Source organism: Hyperolius riggenbachi, chromosome 3 (assembly GCF_040937935.1).
Source record: "Hyperolius riggenbachi isolate aHypRig1 chromosome 3, aHypRig1.pri, whole genome shotgun sequence".
Taxonomy (NCBI): domain Eukaryota; kingdom Metazoa; phylum Chordata; class Amphibia; order Anura; family Hyperoliidae; genus Hyperolius; species Hyperolius riggenbachi.
The window spans coordinates 497,707,538-497,728,113 of record NC_090648.1 but is presented as its reverse complement, the minus strand read 5'-3'; the positions used below and the strand labels follow the sequence as shown (position 1 = coordinate 497,728,113).

At 46.3% G+C, this 20,576-nt stretch overlaps 1 protein-coding gene across 2 annotated transcripts in view; it reads left to right on the top strand.

Moving 5' to 3' along the window:
• Positions 1–20,576, top strand: part of CLINT1 (clathrin interactor 1) — a 106,261-nt gene that overhangs the window by 58,783 nt on the left and 26,902 nt on the right. For both annotated transcript variants that reach the window (XM_068278291.1, XM_068278292.1), the window contains exons 2-5: positions 89–193; positions 3,525–3,621; positions 15,804–15,912; positions 18,696–18,869. In XM_068278291.1, the coding sequence (XP_068134392.1) occupies positions 89–193; positions 3,525–3,621; positions 15,804–15,912; positions 18,696–18,869 (485 nt within the window). The remainder of the gene's footprint in view (positions 1–88; positions 194–3,524; positions 3,622–15,803; positions 15,913–18,695; positions 18,870–20,576) is intronic.

The window sequence follows — 20,576 nt, the reverse complement described above, 5'->3', positions numbered from 1 at the left end:
GAAGCCCAGCAGTGTTGTTATGAAGTCTCTATCAGCAGCACAGGACCGATGCTAATCACCTGCGTATTCTCTCTCTCTCTCTCCGCAGCACCAATGTGGTGATGAATTATTCAGAGATCGAGTCTAAGGTTCGAGAGGCGACCAACGATGACCCCTGGGGGCCTTCCGGGCAGGTCATGGGAGAGATCGCCAAGTAAGTAATGCCTGATTTCCCAGGAGAATCTCTGCCGGTTGGAAGTGGGAGCGGAGGGAGCCGGCGAAGGTAGTTTATTCACCCTCCGCTCCACGCACTGAATAGTAAAACCCAGGGGGAAAGGAACAAAGAGCTGCACACCGAACTTACCTTCCCGAGTATGCGAAAGTTGCAAATTTATGCACCTCATTTACAAGCCAGTTACCGTGTATGTAAATCAGGCGCAGCTTAGGTGTATAATCTACACTACAAGCCTCGCTCACTGTCTGAAATATGCGGACACGAACCTTTGCACAGCACACAATGAATAGCCTTTATTCCACATAAAGTTGCCGAAGATATTCACTGCTCTGTGTTCCTGTGCTTGTATACGCAGATCAAAGTGACCAATTAGTTCTTAGCAGCAGCTGCGAATAGACTGCAGGAGCTTTGCCAAGGCATCTTTCCCTTTATAGTAAATACTGAGGCTTAAACTTTTTAGTTCTCCTTGCAAAATGAACCAAGTTAAAACTTCAGGTTTGTTTTTTTTGTTTTGTTTTTATTAGGATTTCCATTAATTGTAATAAAGAAATGTTTTTTTTCCCATAAAGGTTATGCTGTGACAAATCTTTTAGAGCAGTGAGGAAATTTTGAGTTTAGTTCGACTTTACCCGCTTCAAGGTGATGTTAGTTGAAATCTACGCCCTGTTTGGGACCTGTTATCCCTGCCAGGGCGTAGATTTCAACTCCCCCCGCCACATGCTACTGCCCTGCTGTCAGTATGACCACAGTGCTTCATTAGTCTGTCAGGAGTCGATTTCATTGGCTCCTGACCCTGTGATCACGGTGAGCCAATCACATTGATCACAGGGTCTGGAGCCAATGAAAGCGGCTCCTGACCGCCTCACAGAGCTCTGCTGTAATGTCAATGGCAGAGGGGGTGAGATTTAGCAACGGGTGAATGGCGACATCGCCGATTCTGTCCAGCGAGATATTGATAAGCACCTTTTTTTGGTACCAGCAATCTGTGGTCTTTAAAGAGACTCTGAAGTCTCAAAGCTTCTTTTTATTTAATAAAAGTGTTTAACCTAATAGTTCTACCTAAACTGCCGCATTCCCGACGCTCTAATGTAACGAAATCCCCCCAAACTCCCCGGGGGGCAATCTGGGCAGCGCTTCCGTGAGAGGCGGAGCTATGAGCCGCAGCTCTGCCTCTCAGTGCGTCTGTCAGCCCGGATAGCCGCCTCTCCCCTGCCCCTCTCAGTCTTCCTTCACTGAGAGGGGCGGGGGAGAGGCGGAGATCCGCCCCTGACAGACGCGTGTGAGGCAGGGCTGCAGCTCATAGCTCTGCCTCGCACGAAAGAGTAGAGGGCAGAAAAATCCACGACCAAGAAAGTCGTGGATTTTGCAGGGGAGAGGGAGGGGGAGTTAGGGGGGATTTAGATAGTTTACGTCGGCGGGAATGCGGTTGTTTAGTTGGGGCTATTAGGTTAAACACATTTATTAAATAAAAAGATGGTTTAACCTCCTGAGCGGTATGGACGAGCTCAGCTCGTCCATCACCGCCGGAGGCCGCCGCTCAGGCCCTGCTGGGCCGATTTTCTTCAAATAAAGTGCAGCACACGCAGCCGGCACTTTGCCAGCCGCGTGTGCTGCCTGATCGCCGCCGCTCTGCGGCGATCCGCCGCGAGCAGCGGCGAAAGAGGGTCCCCCCAGCCGCCTGAGCCCAGCGTAGCCGGAACAAAAAGTTCCGGCCAGCGCTAAGGGCTGGATCGGAGGCGGCTGACGTCAGGACGTCGGCTGACGTCCATGACGTCACTCCGCTCGTCGCTATGGCGACGATCTAAGCAAAACAAGGAAGGCCGCTCATTGCGGCCTTCCTTGTTTATTCTGGGCGCCGGAGGCGATCGGAAGAACGCCTCCGGAGTGCCCTCTAGTGGGCTTTCATGCAGCCAACTTTCAGTTGGCTGCATGAAATAGTTTTTTTTTAATTAAAAAAAACCCCTCCCGCAGCCTCCCTGGCGATCTTAATAGAACGCCGGGGAGGTTAAGGGGCCAGACACTGCTGGTACACAAGTGGTTAAAGCGTACAACAACAACAGATACTTACCTAAAGAGAGGGAAGCGTCAGGATCCTGTTGAGGCTTCCCTCCCTGCTGTGTTGTCCCCCATCACGGAGCGTGGCCCCCCAGAAGATTAACGACAATCCACTGTCACTAACCCTAATGGGGCCACGCAGCTCTTCCTGCTCCAACGTGGCTTAGCTGATCCAGCCCACCTGCACATGTGCAGAAAGCCAGAGCTGCGGGCTCTATGGTACTGTGCATGCGTGGGTGGGCTTGTGCGGTACCGCATCAGGAAAAAGCTGCGCGACTCTGGGGAGGTGTGCCGCGCTCAACAACGGGGTGCTTTAAATCAGGGATCCTTAGCTTCCCTCTTAAAGGTATGTGTTGGATTTGGATACCGAGCCGCAGCTCGGGATCACTTTAAAGACAAAATGTAAGGCAATTTGGGTTTTGGTTTGGCTTCAGTAAAAAAGTATATGTACAATTGGGTTTGTTTTTTTTGTTTTTTTACACAGGGGAGTTGGTTTAAACAAACGGGAGCTGAGGACACCTGTTTACACTAGGAGTTTCATGGCCTCATCAGTTGCTATGGTATTGACGCATTTCTGCACACGTTACCCAGAAACTTGCTGAGGGCAGCACACGCGTCACAGCACAGAGATGTGAGCATTGCCCATACAACATGGGTGTGGGCTGTTTGTAAGCGATAGCTCGTGGCATAAGCACACAGCGCTATTAGTGTGAGCAGCGTCTTATTGCATGTGATTTTGCCTACAGGATTTCAAAAATCGCCCATTTATGCTGAACACCAAATATTTTGTGCCAACTACATGTGCGCAGTTCAGCCCGGTTCATATTCGCTTTTAGCTGCGGATTCAGCCGTACGGTTCCAGTTTCCGTTCTGCTGAACGGACAAAAAAATGCAGCGGGAACTAATTTTCCTGACTGTTTCGCTCAGCGGGACGGAAACGGAAGGTTTTGCAGCAAAAAAGAAACCAACGAAAACGTTTTACAGCACACTGGCTGTAAAAATGGACCGTTTTCCTGTATCCAGATGGCCGGCTCCGCAAAAATAATGCAGATGTGAATCAGGCCTTAGAATCCAACTTTTCTACACCGATTATGCTGTACTGCACATCAGAAATACATCTGTGTAACCAGTAGAGGATTATTTCACCCTTTTATTTATTGGTTAGCTTGGTAGAACGCCTTCAAGCTTACTTCTGCCATCTAGAGGCCGTTTAGGATAAGTGCAGCGGAGTAATGCACTGTGATCTCTATTGCAGGTCGACGTTCATGTATGAGCAGTTCCCAGAGCTGATGAACATGTTGTGGACAAGGATGCTGAAGGATAACAAGAAGAACTGGCGTCGGGTGTACAAGGTAATGCCCTACAGGCAGCTGCTGGTGTCATTTCTGATAAACTAGAGCCTCTCTGTCTGGTTATTAAGCCAGTGACCAGGGTGCAGATACAGCCCCCATTCCCCCCCCCCCCCCCCCGCAGAAGCCACAGAAGAATTTGTTTAATGGCAGAGCGATTTTATTGCTGTGGGCTACTACAGTTTGGGCAGCTTCCACATTTACACTGCAAGTCAACCATGTAGTTTGTGTTCCTAACAGTATTGGTATGTGCTACATTTCTGTGTGTGTGTTAAATACAGATAGCCCCCACAAAAAAATTATGATATAATGATTTGTATGTGTAGTACAGCTAAGAAATAAAACATTAAGAGCAGAGACAGAAGTCTAATATTGTTTCCAGTACAGGAAGAGTTAAAGTCCAGTTGTTCTCTATGCAAAAGAGGCATTGAGCTCCACGACTTTCAAAGTCGCAGAGAGCTCTGCCTTCTGAAGCTTGTTATCTCAACTGTCAGTCACTGTATTTTCTTTTTCTCTCCAGAGGACAGGTCAATATATCACTGGCTGCTCTGTAAAAACATTTAGAATGCTGAGTAGTACCTCACATCCAGGTACACAGGGAGGCATAAACAGAGACAGGGACTCCCTCAGTCTCAAATAATTCAATCCAGCTTTTAAAGGGGCACTATGGTGAAAAATTGTCAAATTTAAAATATATGTAAACATAGACAAGTAAGAAGTGCTTTTTTCCAGCGTAAAATGAGCCATAAATTACTTTTCTCCTATGTTGCTGTCACTTACAGTAGTTAGTAGAAATCTGACAAAAGTGACAGGTTTTGGACTAGTCCATTCCTTCATAGGGGATTCACAGCAGGACTTTTATTCTTTATAAAGATATTTCCTAAAAAGCATTTAAACAATGATGCTGGCCAGCTTCCCTGCTCACTACACAGTTGTTTGGCAGTGTGACAGAGCAACTGCCATTCACTAAGTGCTTTTGAAAATAAATAAATCCCTGAGAATCCCCCCAAAAAGAGATGGACTAGTCCAAAACCTGTCGCCTCTATTAGATTTCTACTACCTACTGTTAGTGACAGCAACATAGAAGAAAAGTAATTTATGGCTCATTTTACTCTGGAAAAACATACTTCTTATTTATCTATGTTTGCACATATTTTAAATTTTTCGCTATAGTGCCCCTTTAATATAAAATAGTAGTAGAAGAAGTAGTAAAACAGAAAAATTGTACTCACTTCTGTGGGTCCCGATTGCTTTAGGACCCACTGGCTATCACCGCTTCCCAACGCAGTGATACTCATACACTTCACCAAATCAATATGCAAGGATCTTGCCCGCTCTCAACCTGACCGGTTTCAGCGTCTTGCTGGCGTCAGGGGTATACATCCACGTGTGGTCTGTGCGTCCACGTGTACACACGCAGGCTTTAGTACATTATAAATATTTCTGCTGTGGTTTGTACGTCCATGTGTACACACGCGCCTCTGCGGTTCGATGTATGTTACAGGGCTGAGGAGTCGGAGAAGTTTTTGGGTACCTGAAGTCGGAAAAAATGCCTGACTGGCTCAAGTACCTGGACCCATAGCAGAAGATCCAGGTGGCGGAGGAGGACAGCGAGGGACTGATTAGCCTGAAGGGGGCTGGAGGAAGCCCCAGGTATGTATAAAACTTTCATCTGTCTCAGGTTTACTTTGTTACACAGTACTAGTACTATACTCTACATATGCACTCCCCACAGAGCTGCAGGGTATCCTCTGAGAATGCTGTGCACATTGAACACAGAGGTGTTGTCTATCACTCATAAACCTGGTTCAGATTGTACATGAAGAATGTGTAATAGAGGAAGAATCTCCTCATTCCCCTGCAGAGTACCTGCACATCACTCTTACATGTACCCACACTTACATTGCCTAGGGCCTGATAGATGTTCTTTGTTCCTGTCTGTACCTTTTACAAGTACTCTTACCAAGGACTAGTGTTATGCCTCGTTCACATCTATGCAGCGCAGATGGCCGTGTGATCAAAATGCAATGCGTACGATGTGAACGGCAGAAGGGCTGTCTATACCCTTCTGCCGTTCTTGCATGTTACCACGTCATGCGCGCTTCCAAATGTGCACGGAAACGCGTATGATGTGAACGAGGCCTAAGTCTATGACTAAAAGTATTAGAGGCAGAAGATCAGCCGGCTAGCCAGGTAACTGGTATTGTTTAAAAGGGAATAAATATGGCAGCCTCCATGTCCCTCTCGCTTCAGTTGTATTTTAAAATTCCTCAATGTTGGCAGTTAAGAGATGCATTTTATTTTACATACTTTCAATCAACAAGATTGTAATATGCAAAATAGAGGATTTGGAGTCGGTGGAATCCTAAACTGAGGAGTCGGAGGATTTTTGTGCCAACTCCACAGCCCTGTTATGTTATGCAGTGGCGTGTGCGTTTATGTGTACACACGCAGGCTCCGTCATTTGATGTATGTTACCGTATATACTCGCATACAAGCCGAATTTTTGACCCCCAAAAAGGGGGTCAAAAGTTGGGGGGTCGGCTTGTATGCGAGTCTTCCCTGGTGGTCTAGTGGTGGGTGGTCGGGTGGTCCGCGCCCCGCTCCCCCCCCCCCTCCCCGCTCCCCCCGCGGCCGCTGCTGCTATTACCTTGTTAGACAGCGGCCGCTTCCTAATCCGCGTTCCTCTTCTTTCTCAGAGTGTATCACAGCAGCGCGCCCGGCGCTGCTGCTGTGACGATGCAGGGGGCAGGATAGAGCGGTTCCCTTGGTAACGGCGATACAGATCGCCGCTATAGGGAGTCGCGCTCTTTCCTGCCCCCTGCATCGTCACAGCAGCAGCGCCGGGCGCGCTGCTGTGATACACTCTGAGAAAGAAGAGGAACGCGGATTAGGAAGCGGCCGCTGTCTAACAAGGTAATAGCAGCAGCGGCGGCCGCGGGGGGGAGCACTACCCACCTATGCTGGGCACTATACTGGCTAAACTGGGCACTTTACTAGCCATACTTGGGTACTATACTAGCTAAACTGGGCACTATACTGGCTAAACTGGGCACTATACTGGCTAAACTGGGCACTTTACTAGCCATACTGGGGCACTATACTAGCTAAACTGGGCACTATACTGGCTAAACTGGGCACTTTACTAGCCATACTTGGGTACTATACTAGCTAAACTGGGCACTATACTGGCTAAACTGGGCACTTTACTAGCCATACTGGGGCACTATACTAGCTAAACTGGGCACTATACTGGCTAAACTGGGCACTTTACTAGCCATACTTGGGTGCTAAACTGGGCACTATACTGGCTAAACTGGGCACTATACTGGCTAAACTGGGCACTTTACTAGCCATACTGGGGCACTATACTAGCTAAACTGGGCACTATACTAGCTAAATTGGGCACTATACTGGCTAAACTGGGCACTATACTGGCTAAACTGGGCACTATACTGGCTAAACTGGGCACTATACTAACTAAACTGGGCACTTTACTAGCCATACTGGGACACTATACTAGCTAAACTGGGCACTATACTAGCTAAACTGAGGCACTACCTACCCATACTGGGCACTATACTGGCTATACTGGGCACTTTACTAGCTATACTGGGCACTATACTAGCTATACTGGACACTACCTACCTATACTGGGCACTATACTAGCTATATTGGGACACACTGGGGGGCTGCACCAATCCAGCATTTCCTACCCCCGGCTTATATGGGGGTCAATCATTTTTCCCTGTTTTTTCAGGGAAAAGTTGGGGGGTCGGCTTATATGCGGGTCGGCTTATATGCGAGTATATACGGTATGTTGTGGTGTCCATGTGTACACATTCTTCAGTTTGATGCATGTTATGTGGTGGTGTCCATGTGTACACATTCTTCAGTTTGATGCATGTTATGTGGTGGTGTCCATGTGTACACATTCTTCAGTTTGATGCATGTTATGCGGTGGTGTCCATGTGTACACATTCTTCAGTTTGATGTATGATATGCGGTGGCATCCATGTGTACACATGCGGCTCTGCGGTTTGATGTATGTTATGCAGTGGCGTCCATGTGTACACACGCAGGCTCTGCGGTTTGATGTATGATATGCGGTGGTGGGCGTCCATGTGTACACATTCTTCGGTTTGATGTATGTTACACAGCAGAAGGGAGCGGGCGGCTGGGCATGCTGACTGCAGGGTGCAGCGTACACTCGCTCGCACTGCGCTCCCCTGAGAGCTGTACTTGTTAATATTTAATGCCTTTACACATACTAGTTCTACATCCAGACTCTCTTCTGAGGATTAGCTGCCGGCCTCATCCAGGCTCTCCCCTTTTATTACTAGCATTCCCCTCTGGTTTGTTTTGTGCATGGAAGCCTCCCTACCACTAATCTGAAGGACTGACTGTAGCAGACTTTGAATTTTTGGTAACTACTTTTTTTTCCCAGCATTTCTTTAAAAAAAAAAGAAGAAAAAAAAGAAAAACAAGCAAACTTTAAAGGCTTTTCAAGTTGGGCGATCTATGTTCTTGTTATTTAAGTTAAGAGCATTTTCTGGGCAGATCAGTCCATCTCTTATGTCTCTGCTGTGAGTGGAGAGATTTCTCATGGGAAAGGGGGTATCGGCTACTGATGGGGATAAAGTTCAATTCTTTCTACGGTTTCTCCCTTCTTTACTCCCACCCAACACCAAAATCTACCAGAGATTCTTAAAAGCCATACTATGTCAGGAAAAACAAACACATATAGTGTTTATACATATAGTAGATAACTGCTTGTTCTACCTACATAGCAGATGTATTGCACTGTCCATGTTTCGATTTCAGTGAATTTTATATAGTAAATAAAGAGAATTCTGTTCCTGCCATTTGCCATCTTGATTCCCTCTAACTGAAGCCAATCCTGATTTCTTTTCCTCCCTTTTTTTTCTCCTAGAATCTGCACTGTCCTATCTAGCTTGCTTTGTAAGCATGTGAGCAAAGCATAGATCAGATTTCAGCAGCTTCACACTGAACTGCCCTCAGCCAATAAGTGAGGAGCAGGAATGTGGGAGTAATGCAAAACGCAGCATTCCAGTACCAATTTTTACCGTCGTTTAAAGGGGTTCTGTGGGGGTTTCTAAAGAGAAAAACTGTCACTTACCTTGGGCTTCTATGAGCCCCATGCAGCGGTAATGTCCCACGACGTCCTGCTCCCATCCGCCGTTCCCCGCAGCCGGCACCGGGCTATTATTCGTCTGACATACAGACGTGCCTCCGCTCGCGTCATCTGGGGCTTACTGCGCAGGCGCAGTACAACGGAGCCTTGTACTGCGCTTGCGCAGTAAGCTTCCGATGACGCAGGCGGAAGCGAGCGGGTGCGCGGCCACTCTAGCGCAGCCACAGTTGGATCCCATGCCGCTTAGACCGGGGCCGGCGGCGGAGAACGGCAGATGGGAGGAGGACGGCGTGGGACATTACCGCTGCACCGGGCTGATAAAAGCCCAAGGTAAGTGTCCGTTTTTCTCTTCCACAACCCCCCACAGAACTCCTTTAAGGCGACCCTGGATGCTCCAAGTTTGATTAACCACCACGTAAGACACCGGTGAACACAATTTGATGTATGCAAATTTTCACATGCTCCGGATAACTGCATGCAAAAATTTGCATGCCAGAAACTTTGTTTTGCTGCCAAAAAGCTGAAGAGTGGGGAAACTGTGGCCTGGCAGAAAGGGAAAATGTATTCTTTGACATGATTTTGTATTTGAAACGTTTATTTTACTTAAAAAAAAAAAAGTATACTAGACCCTTGCTGGACACATTTTGTTACGTTACAGGAAAAAATTTCATAAAAAATTAATTGAACCATTTTTTGCACTAAAATCCAGCAGAAATTGAATGCCAGGGAGGGTAACAGATGGTGACCTCCTTTCCCAGCATGCATCTGAGTAAGCAGCTTCCTGTAGGCAAATGATGGCGAGCGACCATAGCTCATAAAAAAATTAACCACTTAATGACAACCAGATTTATAAAAAAAAATGTCCTGCTAGAGCCTCTTAACCTCCCTGGCGTTCTATTGAGATCGCCAGGGAGGCTGCGGGAGGGTTTTTTTTTAATTAAAAAAAAACTATTTCATGCAGCCAACTGAAAGTTGGCTGCATGAAAGCCCACTAGAGGGCGCTCCGGAGGCGTTCTTCCGATCGCCTCCGGCGCCCAGAATAAACAAGGAAGGCCGCAATGAGCAGCCTTCCTTGTTTGGCTTTCCTCGTCGCCATGGCGACGAGCGGAGTGACGTCATGGACGTCAGCCGACGTCCTGACGTCAGCCGCCTCCGATCCAGCCCTTAGCGCTGGCCGGAACTGATTGGTCCCGCTGCGCAGGGCTCGGGCGGCTGGGGGGACCCTCTTTCGCCGCTGCTCGCGGCGGATCGCCGCAGAGCGGCGGCGATCAGGCAGCACACGCGTCTGGCAAAGTGCCGGCTGCGTGTGCTGCTTTTTATTTGAGGAAAATCGGCCCAGCAGGGCCTGAGCGGCAGCCTCCGGCGGTGATGGACGAGCTGAGCTCGTCCATACCGCTCAGGAGGTTAAAGGCTCCAGGTTGTTTTTATAAGTCAAACAGTGCTGCTGCCGCTGTGCACGTGCGCGCTCCCGTGCTCGTGAGGAAAAAAAAGCCATAGAAAAAAATACACCTTTATTTCATCAGCAGGTCTTTACATTTGTCTGGCACTCAGCTATAAAGGGCTGCAATCGCAAAAATGTAGGTTTAAAATTCATAAGCATAAAATGTAGATTTAGATTTGATCCAAAATAAAATGCATTATAAATTTATTTATACCATCTCCTCATCAAGGATTTATCTTCCAAAGTACTTACTGAACGACAGTTGCTCAGTCCAAGGCCCATATGCCATTAACTTTTCTCTTAAGTTATCTCCTAGGAGATCATTTTCAGATTCTCTTTAAAGTGTAACTGTCTGGCATAAAATCAAAAGTCAATTCTTTATTTTGATCTGGTAAACAAGTAATAAGGATGCTAACCAAGTGTAACGAATGCGGAATAATTTCCGTGGTACGGCACGGCGGAAATCCTCCACAAGCATATGAAGGGGGGAGCCCAGCTTTGGTGCAAGCACCAGTAGAGGGAAATTCTCACCGGCAGGTGGAGCTGTGGAGCGCAGAGGAGCAAGGTCTCCGTGCTGCCACAGGCGCCAGATGAGAAGTCTCTGAATTGCAACCGGGTAGGGCTTAGATAGCCCTTAAAGAGAAGAGCATAGAGAAAGACTAAATGTGTGTTCCCCAATCTAGTCGCCACCTAGCGACGGTGAACACACATTCGCAGAAACAAAGTATGATCGCGAGAGAGGTGATCGCCAGAAGTGACACAAGACGGATCAGAACAGAACACAAGAGTAGCAAAGGCACAGCAAACGACAATGCGAAAATAACAAACGCTAGCTAAACGCAGACACCGGACTCATTCGCAACAGCGAAGGCGTTTACAGCGCGATCTCCGCACGTTAAGTGCAACAGAGACAGACACGCCTAACTAACCACCGACAGACAAACACGAAACAAAGAACGTGAGCGCTTGCTTAACGGTTACCTCACCGAGCGCTCGTATCAGACAAGACAGACAAACGGAAAACAGGAATACGAGAGGAAAGATCCACTGCTCTTTCCGTCAGAGCGAGTGCGACCCGAGTTCAGGAACAGGCTAGGGAAGATCCACTGCTCTTTCTGCCAGAGCGAGTGCGATCCGGGTACAGGGACAAGAAAGCAGATCAGAAGGATCCACAGCCGCTACCGCTAGGGGCTAGTGCGATCCAAGCACGACAGACAGATGAGATAGCAGGGAGCAACCGCTGCTCCAGCTATACTCCAAGAAGAAAGATCAGAAGGATCCACAGCCGCAACCGCTAGAGGCTAGTGCGATCCAAACAAGACAGACAGATTAACAGAAGGGGCTACCAGTAGCGACCGCTGCTCTGGTTAGCACCCCAGACAGACAGAACGATTTCCTGACAACCACCGTTGGTGACAGGACAATTGCAACAGAGAGGCAATACAGACAAAACAGATAGCAAGCTAACTGCACTAGGGAAGCTGCCTAGTGCAGTCCCAAGAATTACTCTAAGATAACTTTAACAAGCAATAGCAGGGCTGACACTCAAGGAGTGTTTCAACAAACCATGAAGGATGACCAGCAAAGGACTCTGGGAAACATAGCTCTTTATACTGCCAGCCTACAAAGAAGTTAGCTGGGTGATTTGCATAACCAATGTATGCAAATTCCTCAGCAGCAGAGCAGATCAGAAACTTGCAAAGAAAAGACAGGTCTCTTTCCAGAGACCTGCAGCCCACAGACTAGAATAATGGTCAAACAGCTGTCTGCCTGTGCAGCCAGCTAAGCGGATCATTACACCAAGCAATACAAAAGTTAAAATCTCTATTACTTTTCTTGTTGATAAATGATCATTCCCCAGTTTACCTGACTCTTATTTGGTACACAAAAAGGAAGTTGCAGGGCATGCTGGGATGTCCTTTTTTTTGCTTCTCTGCTTCCCCTCAGTCTTAACTAATGCAGCCTGATTGGCTGAAGACTCTTTCCCTCCTGGTTTCCCCTCCCACACCTCTGTTCCTCTCAGATTGGCCAATATTTCTCATGTTGAGACCATACACGTTCTATAGTGAAGGGTGGGCAAATCGGGCAGGGAAGAGTAAGGGAGAAAATGACATCAGGATTGGCTTCAAAATAGCCACCGTTAAGATGGGAAATGTTAAGAAGCATTTTGCTCCTTTTTTTTTTACTGTAGAAAAATCACTAAAATCAAAACGTGGACAGTGCAATACATATGTTATGTAAATAGAGCAAGTATTTACTTATATATGTGTTTTTTTTCTGAGATAGTATGGCTGACAGCTCCTCTTTAAGGAGAACCAGAGACGAAGCACCCTCATGTATTTTACCATATATATCAGTGGGAACATGACAGTAAACACCTAATCTGCTCTTTGTTGCATTCTTCTCTGCTAAATCTGCCTGTTATCAGCTGTGATAAGAATCCCCAACTGAACACTCAGTCTAGCTTGGCTAGGAAAGATTATAGCTGAGTCTGTCTTCTCTGGTGTCTTTTCAAGCCCAAGCCTGCCCCCTTGTGGCTCTGCTATAATGACTCGGCTATAATCATTCCGGGCAAAGCTAGACTGAATGCTCCGTCAGGGAGCTGATAACAGGCAGATTTAGCAGAGAAGAATGCAACAAAGAGCAGAGTAGGTGTTTACTGTCATGTTCCCATTGATATATATGGTCAAATACATGAGGGTGCTTCATCTCTGGTTCCCTTTAAAGAGACTCTGTAACAAAAAAAAAAACCCTCTGGGGGATACTTGCCTTGAGAGGGGGAAGGCTCAGGGTCCCAATGAGGCTTTCCCATCCTCTGTAGCTTGGGGGGAATCCAGCGCTGGCTCCCCCAAAACCGCAACAAAGCTGACAAGCGACAGGCAATATTTACTTACCGGCTCTCTGTTCGGGCTAGACAGAACTAGCCGAACCCCGATCGAGTCGCTCTATTGCGTAGGCACAAAGAACTCGCGCCTGGCAGTAGAACGGATATAAGCAGGCACTGCTATTTCCACCTCAGCCCGAACGAAGAGCTACTACTCCGGTAACACCGAATTGCCGGGACACCGGAGGACGGGGGGAACCTTGTTAGGATCCAGAGGCTTCCCCCTCCCAAAGTAAGTACTCCCCAGGGAACTTTTTTAAAGTTACAGGTTTTTAAAAAAAATAACTTTTTAAAGTAGATCCGAGATAAACTTTTACTCATTGCATAATTGTGTTCCGTTCATACAGTTTATAGGGCATTCCTCAAGCCAAATACTTTTTTTTAATACTCTAGGGCCTAGTGCACACCAGAGCGGTTCTGCTGCGGTTTGCGATCCGCTTGCGGGTGCGGATCCGCTAGGGTAATGTATTTCAATGGGCTGGTGCACACCAGAGCGGGAGGCGTTTTGCAGAAACGCATACTCCCGGGCTGCTGCAGATCTTGGATTGCGGATGCGTTTCTGCCTCAATGTTAAGTATAGGAAAAACGCAAACCGCTCTAAAAAACGGCACTTCAGAGCGGTTTGCCAGGCGTTTTTGTTACAGTAGCTGTTCAGTAACAGCGTTACTGTAACAATACATGAAATCTACTACACCAAAACCGCTACACAAAACCGCAAAACGCTAGCTGAAACGCTATAGAAAAAGAAGAAAAAGCGTTTCAAAATCTGCTAGAATTTTGCGGATCTGCTAGCGGTTTTTGGTGTGCACCAGGCCTAATTCCCTATAAACTAAACAAGCCTCGCTCACAGCTCAAAGTGCCTTGGAACAAGGGCTTATGGGAGCTCAGTCTGGGCGGGAGGAGGAGGAGGTGTTACTAGCCAGAGATTTCAGAGGGGAGGAGGGAGGAGGAGAGGGGAGTGAATTTACACACAGGCAAGCTGATAGCATCTCCAGCCCTCAGCCTGTGACAATGTGACAAACAGAACATGGCTGCCCTCACTGTATCACAGGAATAAATAATCATAAAATGTTGAAACTGTTTGCAGCTAGATTTGCTATGTAAACTATCTAAACTTTAGATAAGAGATATAGACAAGTTACTTGTTATAGTTTAGTTTTTCATCTCAGATCTGCTTTAAGCACTTTACAATTGAAAAAGTACCTAAAAGTTGGTGAAAAAGTCCTACCAAAATTATTTTGTGTATTTTCTTGCTTGCTGGTGATTTAAAAGATATTTTATTAACAAATTTTAAAATATCACCCAGGAGTAAACTCAGGAGAAAAAGTGAATTGCATATGGGCCCAATTTTGAAAAGTGTGTGTGTGGTGTGTGTTGTGTGTGTGTTTGTGTGTATATGTATAGTGTGTTGTGTGTTGTTTGTGTGTTGTGTGTGTATGTATAGTGTGTTGTGTGTGTTGTGTGTGTGTGCGCAGTGCTTTTTGTAAAAAGATAAAGGAAACGTTGAGAATACCCCCATGAGGAGATGGACTAGTCCAAAACCTTTTAGCTTATGTTTTTATGTATGTGTCTTAAAGTGGTCTGAAACTCCAACATAACATTCAATAAAAATGTTTTCCTACTTTTTATTACTCATACAGTTATCATATTTGCTTTTGTGCATAAGTAATATTGTCTATTTACAAATTACAAGTTTCCAAAGTGTAATTTATCTTGCCCTGAAAGCTGCCATTGCATTTTATTCAAACTGCTTTTTATTATATATTAACCTCTTTTAATGAGCTACTCTGAACTGTGTGTGTGCCTGAAGCACAGAGAGCTCCTTTTCACTTGTTAGACTGTGTACACACATTGTAACAACATTGGTATGTAAACAAAGATACTGTTATCATTAGTTGGATGCGGATTGAAGCTGAATAGCAGGACAAAGTGCTTTGTTTAAGCATTTCAGTGATGCTCTGCTAAAAAATGTTGGGGGTTAGTAGCCTTCAAGCTGTGAGGAATCTTTTAAGCCCAATCTACACGATACGATTTTTTGTACGATTCGATTGCGATTCTATTTACGATTCGATTAAATCCGACATGTCCGATCAGGATTCGATTCAGTTCGATTTGCAATTGCAAAACAATGGCAAATCGAATTGAATCGAATCCCGATCGGACATGTTGGATTTAATCGAATCGTAAATAGAATCGTAATTGAATCGTACAAAGAATCCTATCGTGTAGATTGGGCTTTAGAGCCGAGTAGAAATGCTGACTTTCAGACCACTTTAATCCTTACAAAATTTTCCCAATAGTGGTACATTAAAAGGGACCTGAACTCTTGCACGGGACAGAAGGAAAACAGAGAAATGCACCCTGTATGTATTTAGAGAGTTTAGACAGTCGAATTCTCCCTTATCTGTGACTAATTAACCCCGTAATTTGATCTCTCAGGTGTGTCCGCTCAGGAATCTCTGCTGCCACCACAGAGCAGCTAATTTGTAAACACAGGATGTTAACAATCTGTCTGCTTCCACGGAAGCAGGAAATATACACACTGCATATTTATTGCAGGATTTGTATCCGCTGTCATTTTAATTTTTCTATTTTTTCCTCTTGCGGTGGTTGAAGGGTTAATGACTTCTGATTGTATCATTATATAATTGGTTTCCCGGGTGTAGAAACAATGTGATTCTTCCATGTCTCCTCTCTCTCTCCAGTCTCTGCTGCTGCTGGCCTACCTCATACGGAACGGATCGGAGCGGGTCGTCACCAGCGCCAGGGAGCACATTTACGACTTGCGATCCTTGGAAAATTACCACTTTGTAGGTGAGTATTAGAAAGAAGAGGGGGGGGGGGGGGCAAATTAAAGTAGTTGTCGGGCTTGTCAGTCACCCGAACGTCTTCACAGGCTGCCGGGGCCTAATTGGGACCGAGGCGCTCCGGGCTGTGTGAAGAACCGATTCCGAGACGCGGGGCCCTAGAGTATTAATTAGCGCGCACAAGAACTTTTGCCGAGAGGAGGAAGCTAATAACAACACAAGCCGGCACAACACGAGCGGCCCGGGTTTATATTAAAATATGCGCCAGCGGCTGGTCCCCTGTGGCGGCAGGAAGAAAAGGCTGCGCTTTAATTATACACCAGGAAAAAGGTCGGCCCTCCAACACACAAGCGCGGCCGTTTGAAGCTCAGTCTCTTCTTTCCTGCTCTCCCTGCAGCCCGCGCCGCGCCGTATTTACAGTGCAGAGGAAAAGCACAGGCTGTGTGTGTTATGAATGCATTCAAATGGGGAGGAAAGAGCGTTTGTTTAGAGAGAGGAGGCGGCGACAGCGATATTATTCAGCTCCGCGGAAGCGGCTGGGTGTATCGCAAGCCAGGTTATCTGCAATTAGGAGCCGCCGGAGAGCGCCGTGTGTCGCCTGCCCTGTAAAGCACGCTAATTTGCTTGAAATTGGCTCTTTGTGCCGCGCCGCGTCTGTAATGGGGACAGGAGCGTAGTCGTCATAATGAGCAAAAGGTTTGGAGAGTTGTGAAATATCCTGTTTATTTTTCCTGGCTCTGTCTTTAAAGGACACCCGAGGTGAAGATACACTAATGAAATAAACGATTGTATCTATCTTCCATCTCCTTAAAATGACTTTTTAAGATATTCCACAGTTTTAGTTTACGTTTAAATTTACAAAGTTTTTACTGTTTTATTGTTTTTGCTCAATGACACATTCGTTGAAGTATCTCTTTCCTGCACTCAGAAGCCATTTTCTGCTAGGAAAGTTTTTTATAGTTGGAATTTCTGATCAGTGAGGGTCACACTGTAGTCACTTCCTGTCTGAGTCAGCCACTTGCATACCTGATATTTAAAGTGGACCCAAATTACAAATACAAGATTTCAGAAATAAAATCTATTTTCTAAATAATAATAATAAATAGCAGCCTTTTTTCGGTTGCATGATGACAAATATAAAATATTTTACATTTATTGTAGGAACCCCTCCCTCCCTTTCAAATTGCCGGACACAATCCGGCAAACTGTGGTGTCCAGCAATGTAGGAATTGCTAATGGCTGCCCCCAGGATAACCCTAGTTATTAAAATAGGAGGGTGAAAAGCATGCACTGAAATGCTCATAGGTTTGAAGGAGTGTTTATTTATCTTTGTATGTGTTAGAGTGGTGCAACTAAATATTTTTAATTAAAAAAAAATGTTTGGTTTGGGTCCGCTTTAACTCTTTCAAGCATAGAAAGAAAAAAAAAAGGAACACAGCATAGTTATTTGTGTGCTAGGCACTGTACATACACGTCTGTCTCATCATGTCACTTGTCACCTCGGGTAGCCTTTAACTCGTTGATAGCCAAGCGCATTTATTTCTACTTTAGATTTCGCTATTAAGAAGGAAATTATTTAAAGAGTACCTGAGAGGAAAGGAAAAAGAATGGGATTACTTACTTCAAGCTTCCTCCAGCACTTATGTACTCCTCTTCCTCCCGGGCGGCTCTGTTAGTCTGCAATCTCCCCCCGTAAAAAGGTTCCAGTCTGCACAGTCATGCTGTATGGCACATGCAAGGTCCGGCCGCGTGCCCGCCCCCATCGCTGGAAGTGTCTGCGCAGCACTACGTGCGCAGGCGCAGCACGCTCCTGACAAGGGGAATGCAATGGGGGCACGCGGAGCCCAGGCGGAGTACTTCGGGCTGGAGAAAGCCCCAGGTAAGTATCCATTCTTTTCTCCTTTCGTCTCAGCCTTTGTTAAAGGATACCCGAGGTGACATGAGACATGATAGACGTGGGTATGTATAGTGCCTAGCACACAAATAACTGTGCTGTGTTCCTTTTTTCTTTCTCTGCCTGAAAGAGTTAAATATCAGGTATGCAAGTGGCTGACTCATTCCAGACTCAGACAGGAAGTGACTACAGTGTGACCCTCACTGATAAGAAATTCCCCTTTTTATCTCTTTCTTGCTCTCAGAAGCCATTTTCTGCTAGGAAAGTGTTTTATAGTTGGAATTTCTTATCAGTGAGGGTCACACTGTAGTCACTTCCTGTCTGAGTCAGGACTGAGTCAGCCACTTACATACCTGATATTTAACTCTTTCAGGCAGAGAAAGAAAAAAATGGAACACAGCATAGTTATTTGTGTGCTAGGCACTGTACATACCCATGTCTATCTCATCATGTCGCATGTCACCTCGGGTATCCTTTAAAGTGGACTTTGCACTGGACAGGAGGAGAGCATAGACTGAGCAATCCACCCTGTATGTATTTAGAGAGTTTATCCTGTCTAATTCCCCTCATCTGTGACTAATCACAAGCGTAATTTGATCTCTCAGCTCTGTCAACTAACTGCCTCGGCAGAGCAGGTAATTTGTAAACACAGGATGTTAACAATACGTCTGCTTCCATGAAAGCAGGAAGTAGACACACTGCAGATTTATTGCAGGGTTTGTATCAGCTGTAACAAAGAAATGTTTTTCTTTAAAGGTTATTATGCTGTTGCTTGTCTTTTAGAGCAGAAGTTCTGAGTTCAAGTCTGCTTAAAAGAGATTTTAGGAATGTGATGTGTTGTCAGAAATGCCATTCGTGCTTCATGTTTATTTCTTACAACGTTCTCCATCCCGCAGACGAGAACGGTAAAGACCAGGGCATCAACATCCGGCAGAAGGTGAAGGAAATGGTGGAGTTTGTCCAGGACGACGACCGCCTTCGAGAAGAACGCAAGAAGGCCAAGAAGAACAAAGACAAATACGTGGGCGTGTCCTCAGACACCGCCGGGGGGTTCCGATACAGCGAATACGGTGCGTGTGCTGTACATGACAGGGGGTGCTGGCTAATCACTCTGATCATAGCTTGGCATTGCGTGGGCATACTGCAACGGAAGACTGGCCAATGTCCTCTCAACGCTCAGTCATGTGACAATATAGCTTGATTTATACAGCGCTGGTTACTCACCCGGTGTGGCTGCATCACATTACCTTCAAATGTTACCAAATTCTGTGCTTTACTATAACCTCCTCCTTAGCGATAATTACGAATTCAGCTCGGTAGGAAAAACATGCCAGGAGCGGTATCCCCGAGCTGAACTCGTGGTAGCCGCCGGAGGTCTGTGCACAGCGATTCCCACAGCGGACGTTTTAGCTTTGTGGAATTCTCCTCCTGCAGCCATTCAGGGAGCCCGGGTATACTTTGCACTGGCTTCGGAATTATTAGCAAACAAACATTCTGCAGAGCTGCACCTGACAGGACTAAAGATGTCACCACCAGTGATACATTTCAGCATGTAAATCAGGGAGAGGAAAGATCTTACAATGGGCAAACACTGACTAAATCATTTATAAATTAATATTACAAAAAAAAAAAAAAAAAAAAAAAACGTTTTTAAAGGGACTCCGAGCAGTGCAGAAACTATGGAAAGATGCATATCATGTTAAAGCTCTCTTTCTCCTCTTTCCAATGATATATAAACCGCCGCCCTACACCTTTTAGTTTTCGCGATTGAAATTGCCGCGGCTGCGACTTTGTGCGCGAAAATAGAGAAAACTAAAAGGCGTAGGGCGACGATTTAGGTGTCGCCAGAAAGAGGAGAAAGAGAGCTTTAAAATGATATCCATCTTTCCATAGTTACATTGTATTACACAGGGGGACTTTTTCTGCTGAATGCAGCTGCTGACTTTGACAAAAAGTCGCCCTGTGTAATACAAGTAACTATGGAAAGATGGATATCATTTTAAAGCTCTCTTTCTCCTCTTTCTGGCGACACCTAAATCGTTGCCCTACACCTTTTAGTTTTCTCTATTTTCGCGCTCGAAGTCGCAGCCGCGGCAATTTCAATCGCAAAAATAGCGAAAACTAAAAGGCGTAGGGTGGCGGTTTATATATCATTGGAAAGAGGAGAAAGAGAGCTTTAAAATGATGTGCATCTTTCCATAGTTTCTGCACTGCTCGGAGTCCCTTTAACCTCCCTGGCGGTTTATTAAAATCCGCCAGGGGGCAGCAAATACGTTTTTTTAAAAAAAAAAAATTTCTTTTTCATGTAGCGAGACAATGTCTCGCTACATGATAGCCGCTGCCGAGCGGCATCCCCCCAGCCCCTCCGATCGCCTTCGGCGATCAGAGATCAAGAGATCCCGTTCAAAGAACGGGATCTCTTGGAGGGCTTCCCCCGTCGCCATGGCGACGGGGCGGGATGACGTCATCGACGTCGTGACGTCAAAGGGGAATCCGATCCACCCCACGGAGCTGCCTGGCACTGATTGGCCAGGCAGCGCACGGGGTCTGGGGGGGGGGGGGGCGGCTGCGGCGACGCGTATAGCGGCGGATCGGCGGGTAGCGGCGGCGATCGGAGGTTACACGCAGCTAGCAAAGTGCTAGCTGCGTGTAACAAAAAAAAAATTATGCAAATCGGCCCAGCGGGGCCTGAGCGGTGCCTCCCGGCGGCATAGCCCGAACTCAGTTCGGGCTTACCGCCAGGGAGGTTAAAGCCGGAACTGTAAATAAAATAGTTG